This window comes from Chelonia mydas, chromosome 4 (assembly GCF_015237465.2).
Source record: "Chelonia mydas isolate rCheMyd1 chromosome 4, rCheMyd1.pri.v2, whole genome shotgun sequence".
Classification (NCBI taxonomy): domain Eukaryota; kingdom Metazoa; phylum Chordata; order Testudines; family Cheloniidae; genus Chelonia; species Chelonia mydas.
This window is the reverse complement of record NC_057852.1, coordinates 36,530,155-36,548,408: the sequence shown is the minus strand read 5'-3', so window position 1 is coordinate 36,548,408 and position 18,254 is coordinate 36,530,155. Positions and strand designations below refer to the sequence as shown.

Below are 18,254 nucleotides of genomic sequence, written 5' to 3'. Positions count from 1 at the left end.
CAACACTCTTATTTTGCAATGCAACTGATGGAAGAAATATATCATATATAAAATATAGCATCATGACCAAGTGTCTTTATTTTATACATATATATATCGATATACACATTTTCATATTATATATTTTTCCGCAATGTATCTGGCATATTTCTACCACTAGTGTCATTGCAATGTAAGATGGGCATGATACACACACATGTATAGTATACAATTTTAATATATATTATTAAAGGAAAATGGCTTACTAATGCAATAATATAAAGGCAATTCTGATTTTTTGAAAGATCAGTATAATTTTTTTAGTAGTCTGATGTAACTAAAACTCCTAAAATTATGTAATTCACAGATTATGAGCCAAATTTTGTTCTGGAGTAAGCAGTTACAACTCCTATTAAAACCAGTGGGAGTTGTACCTCTTTATATCAAGTATGAATGTCTCCCTATCTCTTTAACATTTAGCATTTCTTAAAAACTTTTCACTATATGATATCATGACAAACTGACTAGAGAGAAGAAAAATAATCTTCAAGATTTCAATTCACTTTTTTTAAAAAGTGACTATATTGACTTTTAACAAGATAAACACTACTTCTTACTACATTTCAGATGCCCACTTTTCTCCTGACCCTTTCCAAAGACAAAACAGGACAGGAGAAAATAAGGATGGGATTCTTCTACTAAAACCATTTCCTTATACAGAGAGAATGGCATATAATCGAATGTGAGATGGGCTGGTTGTCAATTAGGATACTGTCCCAGTGTGCCTCTGTTATATAAGGATAAGACAACTACAGAAAGATGTGGAGATGTGAGCAGGTGGTAACCATTCTGTAATGGGTTTATTTATAAATTTCTGCTTTTTCTCTCTTACTATAGATACACAATGTTAATACGTCCCTGTAGGACACCCTACAGTGGCAGGAAGACATCTGTGACAAGGAGGTCCCTCATGGCTTGAGATAAATTGCCTTTATTTTTTTCCTTTCTCCTACCTATAGACCACTTTGTTCAGTCATGACTAGACAATGTGCTGATTTTGATAGTTTTGCTGCGATCTGGGACACAGCTTAATTAAAGCCATTTCTGTGAAATGTACAAAACCCTAGAAAAAATGGCTACTTTAAATTTTATATTGTTCAGTTTCATGACTTATCATCACCACTGCCCTGGGGGTGGAGAGGCCGGCTTGCTGCAGCGAGAGTAGGGAAAAGTACATGAGGCAGGATAATACCAGACCTACTTTTAGGACTACACTAGTCATCAGACAGGGACTCACACAAATACTAACATCTGCACGGAGAGACCTGCAATAAAAAAATCTTACCACATGAGAGACAAATACAGATATTTTTCACTCTCTGGGGTCACCCGGTACTACAAATATTTGAATCCATTCATTACCAAAACATTTACAATTCATTCCACATGCTGTTAAAACAGAACACCCAACATTCCGTGCAAGTCACGTCATAAAAATGAACGAGAGGAAGGAGCCACAACCTGCCAATCTAAAGCACGCCATGCACCATGGATGCCATATGAAGAGACTTCCCACTCCTTCCCACACATGCAGTCTCCTAGTCTACCACCATTCATATACCTCTAGATTTTGTTTAGTGTAATACCCTATGGAGTACAACCATTATCTCATTCCTCAGGGATGGTTTCTGTGGTTTTAACAAAAAACAAACAAAAATGAACAAGTATTTACAGCTTTAATTCCTTAGGGTTCATTTTTGAAGAAAGGACTCTACCTATCTTAATCCATTCTAGATATAGTTTAGTGTTATTATATATATATATATATATATATATATATATATATATATATATATATATATATATATATATATATATAAAAAATATATATTTATGAATAGGGATGAAAGAGGAAATCAAGGATGCTAGTTGCTCAACTTTTACAATAATGCTATGTGATTGTCTTTCCAAGATAAAACAAAGTCATTATCTAGATGCAGTTTTTGTGTCACCTTTATAATAAATGAATGAAAATGTTTGTGACTTTTGTCTCTGAGAATCAGCCTAAAATTCAATGATGAAGAATGCTTTAGAAATGCATTTAACAACAGCCTAAGTTCTGGGACGGCATAAGGAGTTCACAATCTGGTGTTAATATTGTGAACAACTACAGAAACTGCTACCACTGTTATTAGAGCTGGCTGAATTATTTGGTGCAAATAATTTACTGAATTAATTTTGGCATTTTTTTTTCAAGTGAACTAATCATTAATACAATTTTTTTCATTATTCAACAAGTGCTCAAGATGGTCAACTAATAGTAAATGATAATGGAGTCAACAATTTTTTTTCCTTTCATTCAGGGAATACTTTATTCCCAATGAAAATCTTTTTCTTAGAAAGTAAGCAATTCATCACACATTGTGTGTCAACATCGCTGAGCACACTGGGGCTGCTACTGAAATACAAATAAATAGATAATAATATCCATAAATAATAATTCAACCATCCCTAATAATGCATATGGCATAGTACCCAATCAAGGAATCCCTGCTACAATAGCAATACTGGCCTCTACTATTTTCACAGGTGGTACTCTCTTTTTAAGTGAAGCTTTCTAAGGAGTGAAAGTTTTCAGATAAGCTAAAAAAAATGAGAAGTGAACTGAAATTATGATGCTTTCCCATGAAACAGACAGCCTGTATACCTGTGAAGTAGCCCTGGAAGAGGATATTTGTTTAGACATCAAATCAGTGGTGTAAAAGTGAGGTTAGAAATAGGACAAATATCTCTTTTTTCAACATTCTTATTTATACTGGAATTTTGCAGCATGTTCACAAGTAATATAGTAGCAGCCCCTGTGTTCCATCCACTGGAACATCCAAGATCTACTGCAGGTCAACTTACAATTCTAGTATGGTCTGTGTCTCTAATGAGTGTTACAGGTGCAAACTACTAGCTATTTAACTTCAGCCCTTCTCAGCCAAAGACATCAAAGCATGAAGCAAACTAACTTGTCAGTCTTCCATTTATTTAGGGTATCTAGCAGTTGGAATAAGCAAGAGAAAGATCCCAAATATTTATTAGTAAGGCCAGCTATTATCCTCAAAAACAGAAAAAAATAGGCCAAGAAAGGCACATTTGAGAGAGGATATAAAGATAACGAGAGTAAAAAAGCATCAGCGGACTAGGGACATTGACAATTCAGAAGTAATAGCTGATTTTGTTAATACAGCCATTAATAAAATGCTTAATCCTGCTTTCACTGACAGGGCCGGCCCACAACATTTTGGCACCTGAGGCGGGGAGCTCAAATGATGCCCCCATGCTCCCTCGCTTGGGCCAAAACTTTGAAAGGTCTCAATTCTGCCTTCTTCCTGTTCTGCTCCTCTCATGGTACTGCTCTGCTACCTACCCCAATAAAGGAAAACGAACAACTTAAAATGCCTCATTCAAAAATGTTAAGTAACACTTAACTTTCAAACGCCTGAACAGCAAATGTAACTTTTCTTGTCTGCATAGTAAACACTGGCATTTTTATCTGTTTGAATGATCAAAGTGGTGCTTTCCGTGCCTTTTTGGTTGCAAAGATTTGAACTGCTTCCTGAAGGTCCACAGTCTGGTCCAGCTCATGCTCTATTGAGATGGTTGCAAGGCCTAACAGCCTCTCCTGTGCCATTGTGGAGCGTAGATGTGTTTTTATTAACCTCAGCTTGGAGAAGCTGCGTTCACCACTGGCAACTGTTACAGGAAGTGTTAGAAGTATGTGCAGAGCAACAAAAGTATTTGGAAAGAGGGTGGTCACCTTATTTGTGCACATATATTCCAGAACAGCCTTTGGAGTTGATCCTGCTGAAATGTATCTTGAAAGGGCTTTCAGTTCTACACCTAAATCACTCGCATCAATATCGCGCATGTCATCATGTGTCAACACTGTCTCTAGTGCCCTGCATTGTTGGTGTAGGTCTTCTTCAGGTATAGTGAGGAGTTTGGGAATATCATACAACTTCCCAAATATACTGCTGTGTTCCTTGAGCTGCATGAAAAGTTCTTCAACTGACTGTATTGCACAACCTAGCACCTGGTTAAAGAATTCAACTTTGAATTGTTGTTTGGGGTCTCTTATGGGATTATCCCGTGCCTCGTTATCAAAATGTCTTCTTCTTCGGTGACTCTTGTATTCTTGAATGGGTGGGAAAATAGCCTCAGTGTGAAGTTCTTCTGCCAACTTCTGTGCACTCTTCAGAATGTTTTGAAATCCCTCATCTGACCAGTAAGACTGTGGGTATGACTTTGCTTTGTCTAGTTGTTCCATTGCTCCAGACATATCAAGGTCAACACCTTGGAGTCTTTTGTTTACAACATTTATTTCAAACAGTATGTCATGCCACAACACTAAACCACACAGAAATTCGAAGTTAGGTATGTTTCTGGTGATTCCATTTCCCTCTGCCACTGTTCTCTCACGAACAGTTCCTGTCATAGCATTATCCTCCATAATGGCAACTATGGCATCATCCATTCTTCCCAATTTAGTGTTGGATAGGCTTTTTCGCCTCCACTCGACTTTCCTATCATGTGGCACTCAGTGGTTTCAGTGTCAGAGAGGATGTTCCCAGATGTTGCTTCAAAATTTGCCATCGATGAGTTGATGCAGAGAAAAATACATAGATGCTTTGAATTACATTAAAATATTTAGCAGCCTCACTAGATGCTGATGCTGCATCACTGACCACCAAGTTCAATGAATGAGAACTGCATGGGACAAAAAAAAGCTCGAGGGTTTAACTCTCGGATCCGTGTCTGCACTCCTCTGTTTTTTCCTCTCATGTTGGCACCACTATCATAGCCCTGACCTCTCATGTCAGCTATCGCAATTCCTGTATCTTCCAGCTTTTTAAGAAGCACATTTGTCATACCAGCTCCTATAGTATCATCAACATCTAGAAAATGCTCTCTGACAGTCACCATTGCAGGGACATTTTCACTAGGTTCTGTTGTTACAAAACGCACCATTGAAGTCATTTGTTTGGTATGGCTGATGTCAGGTGTGCAGTCCAGAATAACAGAACATAAGAAAGGCCATAGTGGGTCAGACCAAAGGTCCATCCAGCCCAGTATCCTGTCTACCGACAGTGGCCAATACCAGGTGCCCCAGAGGGAGTGAATCTAACAGGTAATGATTTTGTGATCTCTCTCCTGCCATCCATCGCCACCCTCTGACAAACAGAGGCTAGGCACAACATTCCTTACCCTTCCTGGCTAATAGCGATTAATGGACTTAACCTCCATGAATTTATCCAGTTCTCTTTTAAACCCTGTTATAGTCCTAGCCTTCACAACCTCCTCAGGCAAGGAGTTCCACAGGTTGACTGTGCGCTGAGTGAAGAAGAACTTCCTTTTATTTGTTTTAAACCTGCTATCCATTCATTTCATTTGGTGGTCCCAAGTTCTTATATTATGGGAAAAAGTAAATAGCTTTTCCTTATTCACTTTCTCCACACCACTCATGATTTTATATACTGTTACCTGGAGTTCTTTCAACCCAAAGCTCTTGGTAACGTTTACTCTGTGCGAGGTGGTGTCAGGAAATAAATCAGGGGAGACATGGCCGTCCGACCAATAGCTGGCTGGTACAAACAGGACAACGCAAAAGTGCTTTCACTTAAAGCTAAACTTTACTTAGTCTCAAGCACTTACATACGTCCGCAAAAGGTTAGTAAAACACCCCCAACCCTTGATAATTACCAAAGCTGAGTGTGGCTCTCGAGTGGCACAGCGGCCGGCTTCCGGTGGCCAAATCTTTCATCTGCCAATGGGGACTGCAAGATGTATCCAGAGGGAGAGTCCAAAAAGAGTCCAACTACCTCAAACTTTTTCCCCTTATTTATACATTAGACATGCCCCTTAAAGAAAACTTGTTACAAGCAGTTTCAGTGGTCCAACAAAAGGTTCCTTCTGATTATTGATTAACCAGGTGTGGGTTTTTCCAGAGTTTGCAGCCTTGAGGCCCCCAATAGATATTCCTGGGGCACATCCTGCTCCCCTATGCATGTATCAGCCACTTCAACACAATTCTTATCAGGAAGGACACTGGGTCAAGCTGCCCTCTCTGTGGCACCTAAAGACCGTCCTCCCCTCCTGCCTTGGTTAAGCTAAGCCTGTTGACTTGGTCAATTTACAGCCTGCTGACTTGGCTGCTTTTAGCAATAAGCCATAGTGGTTTCAGGCACTTTACTGGTTTGTCAAAGTCTTCCCGTACAATACCCCTATCATATCCCCCCTTAGTCTCCCCTTTTCCAAGCTGAAAAGTCCTAGCCTCTTTAATCTCTCCTCATATGGGACCCGTTCCAAACCCCTAATCATTTTAGTTGCCCTTTTCTGAACCTTTTCTAATACCAGTATATCTTTTTTGAGATGAGGGGACCACATCTGTATGCAGTATTCAAGATGTGGGCATACCATGGATTTATATAAGGGCAATAAGATATTCTCCATCTTATTCTCTATCCCTTTTTTTAATGATTCCTAACATCTCGTTTGCTTTTTTGACTGCTGCTGCATACTGCGTGGACGTCTTCAGAGAACTATCCATGATGACTCCAAGATCTTTTCCCTGATTAGTTGGAGCTAAATTAGCCCCCATCATATTGTATGTATAGTGGGGTTATTTTTTCCAATGTGCATTACTTTACATTTATCCACATTAAATTTCATTTGCCATTTTGTTGCGCAATCACTTAGTTTTGTGAGATCTTTTTGAAGTTCTTCACAGTCTGCTTTGGTTTGAACTATCTTGAGCAGTTTAGTATCATCTGCAAACTTCACCACCTCCCTGTTTACTCCTTTCTTCAGATCATTTATGAATAAGTTGAATAGGATTGGGTCCTAGGATTGACCCTTGGGGAACACAACTAGTTACCTCTCTCCATTCTGAAAATTTACCATTTATTCCTACTCTTTGTTCCCTGTCTTTTAACCAGTTCTCAATCCTGAAAGGATCTTCCCTCTTATTCCATGACAACTTAACTTACGTAAGAGCCTTTGGTGAGGGATCTTATCAAAGGCTTTCTGGAAATCTAAGTACGCTATGTCCACTGGATCCTCTTGTCCACATGTTTGTTGATCCCCTCAAAGAACTCTAATAGATTAGTAAGACATGATCTCCCTTTACAGAAACCATGTTGACTTTTGCACAACAATTTATGTTCTTCTATGTGTCTGACAATTTTATTCTTTACTATTGTTTCAACAGAGTAATATCTTGCTGACTTCAGATCTGCCACAATCTTCTGTTTGACTTTTGTTGCCAGCAACTATATGATCTCATTTTGAATTGTTTTTCCAAGGTAGTGGTGTGTGTACATTTCTTGGGTGGTGACTCTTCTTAGATGCTCCTGGAGTACAGCATCAAAATCAGCCATCAGCTCCACAATTTTAAGGAAGTTTCCATTGTTTGGCACATACAGCTGATCTGAAGTGCCACGCAGTGCTAGGTTTTGGGTAGCAAGTATTCTTACAATGGCAATAAGCCTTTTCAGAACACTTTGCCAGTCAAGAGCAATCTTCTCTTGATGCTGATCATCTATGGTGGCCTTTAACCTTAGTCTCATCTCAAGCTCTTTCCACCTATGGAATGCTTTCTGGTGATTTGCTGCCTTCTCATGGCATGCCAGGTTTCTAGCCAGATTTTTCCAGTCCTTTGTTCCTGTAGAACCCAATGTGGCTGGAGCATTAGACTGGAAGAGTTTGCAACAAAAACAGTATGCTGCATTCTGGGTTTTTGAGTACATAGGCCATGGCCTCTCTATTTTGTCACCATTATGGTTTTCATGCCAGTAATGTGTTGGATGGAAACTTCTATTTTCATTGTTTTTGGGGAACATGCAGTTTTTCACTTGCTGTGGCCCATGCAGTACATGGAAGTCCCTCAGGCTACTGCTCAAGTGGGTCCACAGTCCTGGATCATCTAGACTTAAGGAACTAAACTCAGCAGCAGCTGTTTCTTGCGCCTCCACCACACTCTTCTCTGATCTACACTTTTCTCCAGGAATGTGCATGGTTACATCCATTTGAGATGGAGATATGGATGCTGCAGTAGCTGCCAGGTCACCTGCACTCTTGACTAACTGGAAGATCAGGCATCTCCTCACCACTCACATACTCTCTGGGGCCGGAAGGCTCACTGTGAACATTTGTGTCTACGTAGCTCAGGACCTCCTTCCTGCTTAGATAGGAGATAGCTCATTCCTGCTTAGATAGAAAAGCTTCCTTTGCTTGATTGCTTTTTCTGAACGCCAGAGGGGCATTTTCTTCTTTCACTCATGAACATGTTCTACATGTTCTGTGCCAGCTATAGTGGCTCTCAACACTCAATTGAAGGAGACAAATAAGCAGGCTGGTAGCAGGGCCTGAGTGAGGGAAGATATCAGCGTCTTAAGGGCCTAACTGGCTCCTACTACTTCAGTTGACTGCCTGTTCTCCTCAAGTGGGTTCAGGGAAGCAGCAGGAAACAAGAAGCTCCCTGAGAAGCTGGTGTTAATCAGTCCAGGCTCCTTGGGGTGCTAGAGAGGTACATAAGAGGCTCCTCCTCCTCTCTCTCCCTGCAGCTCCTGCTGCTTTTTGTTATTCCCTCTCACCTTTTCTCCTGCCTGCCTGTTATGTCTCTTGTGCCCTCCTTCCTCCAGCACAGCACTCCACCATCCCTGTGCATCTAGAGCAGAGAGAATACATATGCACCAGCAGCAGATGAAATTTTCTACACTCTGGGTCCTAGTGGCGCCCCACCCCACCCCCCCCTTCCAGTCTGGCACCTGGCGGCTGCCTCAGTTTGCCTCATGGTAAGGCCAGCCCTGTTCACTGAAGTCGATGAGAAACATTTCACTTATTTCAATGGTGAAGGATCAGGCCTAAAATGCAGGTCCAAGAATACATGGTAAGTGGAATATATGCAAGTCAGCAAGTGTGGATGATATTCCTATTGATTTCAATAGGGCCAGGATTTCACCCTACATGGCTTAAGAGTTTTAAAGTAATGAAACAATTAATTTATTAAATCACTGGTAAATAATTTTGAAAAAAAAAATCCTGGAGAATGAAGGAGGCAGCAGATGTATATAAAAAATCAAATGTCATACCAGTCTTCTAAAAATGGGAATAAAATAAGCAACCCTGACAATTACATCCAATAAGGCTAACCTTTATCCTGAGTATAATCATGGAAAAAATATTAAGAGGAAGACAACCCAGTAACCTTCTAGATTATAATAGTCATAAGCAATTATGGGTTTGGTAAAAACAAAGGCATGGGGGTTGAATAAAAACAAATCACGATGGAAAATTAATTGCTTTTCAAAATCTAATTACAAACTAGTGGGTGAAGCTGTAAAGTAACAGATTTTAATAATGTGTTCAATGTTCTGATTCAGAAACTTTTACATAAAAAGTCAAACGGTGTCATACTGACTAAACATTTTCTGAGGGACTGTGAACAAAAGTTAATGATCAACAGCAATGTATTGAGTTGGAGGAAGATGCTGCAGGGATGGTGCTTAATTTGATATTTTATTAGTGATCTAGAGGATGAGAAAACAGCATATCATTTACATTCATAGATGATTCTAGATTGGAAGGTGATTCAAACACCAGTGAAGACATAAGAATAAAATAAGGGTTAAGATTGTGAGCAGGAAATAACAAAATTAGATAAATGCAAGCTAATGATCAGTGTATCTATGGAAGAGTAATCTGAAACTGATATTGAGTAGGAAGGAAGAAACTGGAATACTGTACACCAAAGGAGAACTATGAGTAATAGAGAACAGCTAATTATGTATGACTTTGCTATTTGTTATCGCAGCAAAATAAAAAGCCTTTGCAAATTTAGACATATGCATGCATTATTTCACAGACTAGAGAGTTAATAATACCTTTCTGTATGATTCTGGTGAGATCATACCTAAAATATTATGCACAGTTCTGGACACTTAGTACTAGAGATGGGCTAGAGTCCTAAGTATTGAAGTGGGCAGAGCTATCAAAATCTGGATAAAATTTAAGATCCACATTTAGTAATCTCTCTCTCTGCACAATGGTACCCCAATTCCAAGCTTACAAAACTTGAAAGGAGTTGGGTCAAAATTCATACCCAAACCTGAACTTCATGGCTGGGGTCCATGCCTATTCAGTACCATAGATATGTTGTAAAAGGGAAGTCAGAGAATATCTGGAGAGATTGATTTATGGGGAAAGGTCAAAAGAACTAAACTAATTTACAGAAACTGATGAATATGGGAGATATAATATCTATAGTCATTTTAAGGGTGTAAAGACAGTAAAGAAGAGATATTAGGATGGTATTGAGGGGTATAGCCGGGGCAATGGGATGAAATTGAATGGCGTCAAGTTAATACAAATATAAGAGAAACTTCTAACCATGAAGACTCTTTCAGAAAGATCTCTCTCAAGTGAGTGATGGGAATGCCTTCTTTTGAGCCCTAGAGTACACAAAACACTGAAAGAAACATACCTGTATCAACACAGCAATGGGCTAGATGAATCTTTTCTAGTTTTACATCTCTGTGTATAGCTGAAGAAATCTGTCACACACCATGTTTTAAAGATCCCTCCTGTAATAAATACATCTCACGGAACTGTATTTCTTAAGTGTGGGTAGGTGTATTTGTTTTATTAGAATTATGTTCTATTTAAACTTTAATTGAGTCCTGATCCAAGATGGCAGCAATTCAAGAGTTAAAGCAATGAAGTCAAAATATACATGTGTCAAGAGTGACTGCACTAACAAGAAGGTAAACTTTCCTGGAGGTAGGGATGGACAACTTTTGAATATGTTTCATTTTCTGGCAAAGTTTTAAAGAAAAAAGCTGGAAATGAAGCTTAGCAAATGTAGGCTATGACCCTAAAGTCTATATAGTCTTGCAGGACTGGATCAACCAGCACAGTTACTAAGCTGTGCTTCCTAGAGTTTAGGATTAATCATGCTTGCAAGCAAATGTCAAGTGCTTGTTATGGCCCAAATCAGAGCGAAAAGGAAGTTTCAGGGCAAGATAGTGAAATTCTCCTTATTAGGGGGAGTTGTAGTAGATGAAAAGATGAAGAGAAGATGAAAAGCAATTAAAGGGACGAAAAGCAAATACTCTTCAGGAAATATGATGTAAGTTAGGTATTCCATGGGAGGAGGCTAAGACATACTGTTCTGGCAAGAACAGTTACAGGTGAGACCAACCAATGTCCACTCTACTTAATGGATCAAATTCAGCCCATTGACATCAGTGAAGTTGCCCTCACTTATACGGGGGTTTAACTGCTAAATTTTGTCCACTATGTAGGTCCTAACTGACTGGAACTATATTTGGGAGGAGTTGATATGTGAGATGCATGAAAGCCATAAAGGTAATTTTATATACTTCACAGAGGTAGGTCATAGTATTGTGTAAATATAATATTCAAGCTTTATGGTCCAGATCATTAAAGCTGCCTCAATGAAGCTTCCATCTTTGTGCTTGCAACTTTGCACACACCATTTTCAAACACTATCACTCACGCAAATGTGACAGAATTTACATACAAAACTCTTTGGGACTAATGGGATTTCTGTATGTAAATTCTGTCCCCTGCCTATAAAACGTGCTTTAAAAAGGCACAAATAATGGTCTATGCAAACAAAATTATGCGAGTACATATGTAGGCCAAAATTTTATAATCAAACGTTAACGTGGTGTAAGGAAGAGATAGTAGTTACCAGTTACATAAGGCCTTTTATTCCAAAGGATCCTATAGCAATTCACAAATATATACATATTACCCCACTGAGGGAGAGCAGTCATTTTGGCTAAGCCCATGAGAGCAAGCCCATTACTCTTACAAGATGTCTGCAAAGCTTTCCACACAAAACAGACCAAACCTTTGTCAGCTTGTTGGTTTTTTTTATAGTCTCATTTGCAAGAATCATACAAAATGCATGGTGTTCAATTTAACTACCTTGCGAACATGAAGAGCTGAGATGCGGTTCCAAGGAATCTTTGTATTGCGCACCTTCTGCTGTGACACTAAGGGCTTGTCTACAGGAACATTTAGTTTGGAGCAAGCTCAGGGGTAAATCTACCCTGCACTAGCCTCCTGCACAAGAACTACCCATGTGGACCCTACTGACATGCACTAACGATTTCAAAGCAGGGTAGGTCAAAACGCACTAAGGAACTGTTAGTGTCCATCAGCATGGTCTGCATGGCAGACTAGTGTGGGGTAAGATTCACAGCCTGGCTTGCTGCAAATTAAATGTTCACGTAAACAACCCCTAAGTTATTTCCTGGTCTGATTTTCTTGGTATGACAATAACATGTAAACTAACTATTTCTGTGCCCACTTAAAAATACAGCAGAGAAATAAACAAGGAAATAAAGAATGGCTAGACCTTTATTTGGGGGAAGAGAAGACATTATTTTGGGGCTTTGCTAAGTGTCATTGGTTTGTAAACTGTTTGCTAAGAGTTAGTCTCTTCAGATAGCAATGAATACCAGATTGCTGGGGCTCAGCCGCACATCTCTGTCTGCAGAACCATTTGAACAGCCATGCAAACACAGCTCCCTGAAGAGTCTTTCTAAAACAGGCTGTGGTTAATGTTAAAACGAACATAAAAACTGAAAATGCAAAAGCAATACACCCTCATTATACAGTCAGTTCAGAAATGATTCTTCAATTGAGTTAGTAAGGCACATGCTTCTCATCATATAGCATGAAACAATAACAGTCATCACTGAACTATATCCACCATAGGTACACTTCAGAAATTTTCTAAGGCATCTTAACTAATATAAGAAACAGGGAAACAAGGAGATAGCAGCATTCAGAGTTAGTCAGAGCGTGAAAAAAGTAGAAACAAATAGTTTTATCAGGCTGCTTCAGCAATTCTCAAGTCTAAAACTGGACAGGAAAACTGATCCAAAGGTCGCATTCAAAGACACTAAGAATCAAGGCCTTGATCCCCAATGCCTGCTGAAGTTAATGGGAGACTTTTCAGTTTCTTCAGTGAGTGCTGAATCAGGTCAAAACTGAGCTATATATAGTATGGGGGGAAAATACATTCTGGGAGGACAAAAAACATGGCTCTAGCTGCAAGGCATCTGGAAACAATTGGAATTTGCATACAGTAATGTACCCTTCACTGATGATAATACTTTTATTATGCTAAAGGAAGAGCAGGCCTGTTGGTGTGCACCCTTTAAAAATGATTTTGTGATTCATTACTTTCCTAATAATTTTATTCATCTGAGAATTTAGAAGTATCTTTCAACTGCCATTACAGTGATGTTTTAAAAAAATGAAGGGAATATATCTCCAATGAATATATCAGACCTCAGTTTATTAATAGATTACAATCTCCTTCAGGTAGCGATTGCATCATTTGCTATTCTCTGTGCAGCACCAAACACATCAGTGGCTCAGCAAAATTTAATCAGTCACGTAGTGCAGCACTTGGCACCAACATGAAGGATTCAATTTAAATCAATAAAATCAAACAGAATTAAGAATATAGGACCAATTTTACCCTTTTTGTATCAAGCATTTTTCTGATGAAGGGGAGTAACGCAGTAACGAGAAAAGGGACACATTGTAGGTGGGGAAAATAGGGCTCTGTTTAACTGCCATTCCGAGGGTGAGTGGACAAACATACTAAAGCATCCTGAAGTGAGGTAAATAAGGAGAAGGATGAAAAAGGTGAGGGGGAGCCACATATTAACAGAATTATGCAGACATTCACCTGCTGTTGTCATGATCAAGACATGGAGAGGAGCGGCTGCAACAGAATAGATCATTTAGCATAAAAAAAAGAATGGATTAAGTGAAATATAAGAAGAAAACAGAAGAGGTTTTTGACTTAAATATATAACTTTGTATATATATCTATATACAGCATATATGAGGAGAGGATAAAGTAAGTTTGGGATATAAGCATAAACAAACACCACGGGTTACTACAACAGCAAAATTAGAATGATTTAGGATGTCATCAGATCCTCTGTACATGTGTGCCTTAATCCCAGTTTTGAATTGGAGTGTTCAGGTTGGCACTCACGTGCCTAAATTGGGCATTTGGAGTCCTGAATACTTATCTGAAACCCAGATAAGGGACTGTGCTCCCTAGTTCAGGTGTTCAAATTTGAAAATTGGGCCCACAGCGTAACATGAGTAACTCTGTATCTACATGTCTCAAATATAATTTCATCAAGAGATTCTGGTGACATCAATTCCATAAGAGCTAAGATTCCATCGCAACCGTCTCTTCTCAAGTCTCCTATCATGAATCTTCTGTCCTCCAGCTTACCCCAACTTAGCATGTTTCTGGTCCTCCTTTCATTCCCCCACAGAGTGATACATTTTAAACTTATTCTTCTAACCATTTATGTCCCCGATAATACATTATATGGTCAATTATGTACTTTTCTGACATCACTTTCTTATTATGGATGTCTCCAGTGTCATTTACTTCTTTTGACATCAGCAAAACTTTGCCTATAATGAAACACACCTGAGTTTTGTTTTAAATAACCTGTTAAAGGCATCAGTGTATTCTGATATCATTTAATTTTGTACATTTGAAAAAGACTCTCAGCTGCTACCTGCCATGTCCTGTTTTCACAACTATTTCCAGGAAGTGAATGTCACACTAGGGAAACAATTTAAGGGATTCAAAATACAACACTTTAAATTTATTTAGTTTACCTTGTTAGCAATGATCCAATCTCCTTTTTTGCAGACAGGCAGCTAAGAATGATAACGCTAATTATTTGTCAATTTCAGCTGCTGATTCTCTACTGTTTTTCAGTCCCACTGATGGAAGTAATGTTTCCAGGAGGGTAAACTCACTAACACAACCCCACACATGCATTTGGATTGTCTATTAACCAATCAGACTTCTATTTCCAGAATATCTACTTAATAAATGTATGTGTATATGTAATAATAAAAATAATACATTGCACTTACTTATGCAGTGCATTTCATCTGAGGATCTGCTTTTTTATATATCAAATGTAAGCATTATCATCTCAATTTTACAGAGAGGAAACTGAAGCACAAAGGGATTAAGGGCTTGTCTACACAGTGATTCAATGTGTGGCAAGTCTGGGTGTGAATCTACTGTGCACTAGCTTGCCATGAACTAACTGGCCATGTAGAGCTTGCTACCAGGTCCTAAAAGTTCTATAATGTGCTTTACCGTACTACTATTTGAAATGGGAGTAGACCAAAGTGCACTAGGGAATTTTTAGTGCACTGTAACAGGGTCCACATGGTCAGTTTGTGCACCGTAGATTCGCACCCTGGCTTGCAGTGCACTAAATTGCTGGGTAGAAAAACCCTAAGTGGAAATTTGCCATAGATCACAGGGGCAAGTTAATAACAAAATAGGTAATAGAATCCAGGTTTCTTGGCTCTAACCACATGCTCTAACCACTTGATCACATTGCCTCTCTGTTTGTTTGTAATATAAATTTAACTAAATTTAACAGGCAACTGTTAAATACACATTTGTCTTGAAGATTTTTGGTAATCACTTAATTCAGAAGAGTAAAGCTGGAGTTGCTTGCATGTCACCGAAACCCAACAAAACAAGTACAATGTAACAATTTTGCATATGTACCGTGCCTTAAAACTGTACCAGTTGCATTCAATGCTACAAACCACATTGATAGATGAAAAAGATACAAAAATGTGCTATTGACAAGCAATATCTAAAAACTGCAAATGGAAAGAGATCTTCAAATTCAGTGTTTCACTTTCCAACCTAATGAAAACATTATGCCCCTTTCACAATGAGATTACAAACTCACTGTAAACTGTGTGACTAAAACTCTTTAAAGAGACCTGCATAAACCTGTCCAAAACCTTTATCTCTCCTAACACAGAGAAAGGAAGTTAAAAAAAATAAAGACTATATTTTCTGGCATTTCCAGAAAAGCGATAGGTCTTTGCCTTTTCATCGGTTACAGCATCCAAGAGTCTCTAACATATTGAAACAATCTTAACTTTGCTGAGCATGTCATCTCATGCATGTCTCCTAATGAGCAGGATACTCTGATTGTCTCCAATGGAGGTTAGATGTCCTCCTGCCGGAAAATTATAATATGGCAATATTTTTCCCCTTTAAGCCGGTTTATTAAGATATAAAGAGAATACTAACTCTGCAAAATAATTGGGAAATGTTCTACACTAAATTATTGCACACTATTGGGGTGTCAGCTCCCACAGGAGGAGGAAGTTTTCTTGTTTCCAAGATGGCTATCAGAATCTCTGCCCTTTGTTTTGTTGTTCTTCACTCATATGATTGATAAGCCTATAAAAGGACAGAGTTGGGTAAATGTGCCCCAAATGTATGGTTAAAATACATACACACACCCTCCACAGCCTAAGTTGTGAGATACTTTATCAGGGCCAGGAGGGAAAAAACCTTTTGCTATTTAAGGAATGCCCCACACCCCTTTTTCCTCTCCTTGCTGTGAGCACTCAGCCTCTCATCTTGAGGAGGAGGGCTTCTTGGCTGACTGGCTAGACAGAAGGGCCCAATATAAACCTATTGTCTCGTATGCACCCAAAGTAGGGCTTATAAGCCCTTCCTCTTGCTAAAGAGTACCATTCTGCACCCTCAGGACAGCTCTCCCTCCATTGGGTTGTGGATTTTGAGGCCTGTGTGGGCAGCATACCAGTCATCTTTTTGGTGTTCAGAAGGAATCTTTCCCTCACTTCCATATTGGCCTGGGCAATGTGATGGGCTTTTTGCCTTCCCCACTGCAGCCCAGGGATCTGGTGGGTAGGGTAAGTTGTAAAATTCACATTGTCACAATTTGACGGATAGCCAGTACAGGTGCTTGTTAATAGGAGTTCGGTTTTCACGATTACAAGCAGAATAGGAGAATGTGGGAATGAGGTTGGGGCTCCTAATGTCCCGGACAGCAAGGACAGAACGACTCTTCACACCCCCTTAATCCTCATATGAAAGGAGGGTGGAATCCCATCACCTGAGTCTACGTTCAGTGTGTGTGTGTGTGTGTCGGGGGGGGGGGGGGGGGGGCGGAGTAGAGGGCTGACCGCAGTCCTCCCTCACATACAAAGCAGGAAGAACCTGCACTGGACAAGTTATTGCCAGATGATTCCCAGTGTGTTATTTAATAAAGTTATAGCCTAGTTAAATCACACTCCTGGTGTCTTGTCTTTCTTTCTGTGGTGTCTTGGGACAAAGCCCCATGCTTTAAACAACCTAAAATCAATGCTTCCACCACACTTGTTTTCCAATTGCAAACAAAAAGTTTTCTTGAGTGATTTAAACGTTTCCCTGTAGTGTTTGCAAGCCACATATTGCAGCAATCAGCCAGTGTATGATAGCCTAATAATGACTTCAGGTAGTGGGAAAATAATGTAAATGCCAAATTTGTTTTCATTGTTCTAACTAAGTGAAATGCAATAATTAAACAAACAGCATTAAGAGAGAAAAGTAGAGTTTTAAATTTGCTTCAGTTTTAAAATAAGATGTTAATCCTAGAACTCAGTTAAGCACACATGGTTCTTAAACACTATGATTTAATCCAATGTGTCCCTTTAACATACAAAAGATAAGTTAATTCTTTCGATAAGTCAGTGGAAGGTAAGAATATACTTTCATGGGGCATTTTTCAAGGGTTGGATTTTGGTTCTTGAAGGCTCCTTTAGTATTATATTTTATTGGTATATTAACAGTATAAATCAAAAACAGAATAGTAATACCAAATATTACCTCTGTCTTTTGTTAAATACAATTATTTTCCCCATGGCTTTACAGAGGCAGTTGCTTCTATTACATTTAATTTCCTGACCCTGGATCTCAGACTTGGTCATACAAAAGATCTAAGGAATCACTGATTAATCTTTGAACAAAAGTGTGAAATGATCAAGCCCCAGAGAATGTGAAAACACTGTTATAAAAAGTAAATAACTTATCACCTGCAATCACTGGACAGTTCAATTGTAGTGTAGTGAAAAGTAATATACATCATCTGGAAAAAAGACCTTTACTTATCTGGCACCAATTGCTAGAATTATCAACCAAAATAATTTTCAAATCTAAATCTTGACACACTCTCTTTCTAGATATAAGTGTTCAGGGTTACTCATTTTTGATCCCAAAAAGCAAATAAGCAAACAAGCCCCCAATTTTTTTGCCCACACAGGATAACATTTATAAACCCTGATTTGGCCAGGTCTGGTTTATTTAGTTTCTGTCT

General features: G+C 38.9%; 1 protein-coding gene across 50 annotated transcripts in view; it reads right to left on the bottom strand.

Annotated features, from left to right (window-relative positions):
* Positions 1–18,254, bottom strand: part of ANK2 (ankyrin 2) — a 559,252-nt gene that overhangs the window by 57,566 nt on the left and 483,432 nt on the right. For 5 of the 50 annotated variants that reach the window (XM_043545350.1, XM_043545349.1, XM_043545346.1 and 2 more), the window contains one exon: positions 14,722–14,763. The exons of the other annotated variants lie outside the window; for them this stretch is intronic. In XM_043545350.1, the coding sequence (XP_043401285.1) occupies positions 14,722–14,763 (42 nt within the window). The remainder of the gene's footprint in view (positions 1–14,721; positions 14,764–18,254) is intronic. 50 annotated transcript variants of the gene reach the window in all.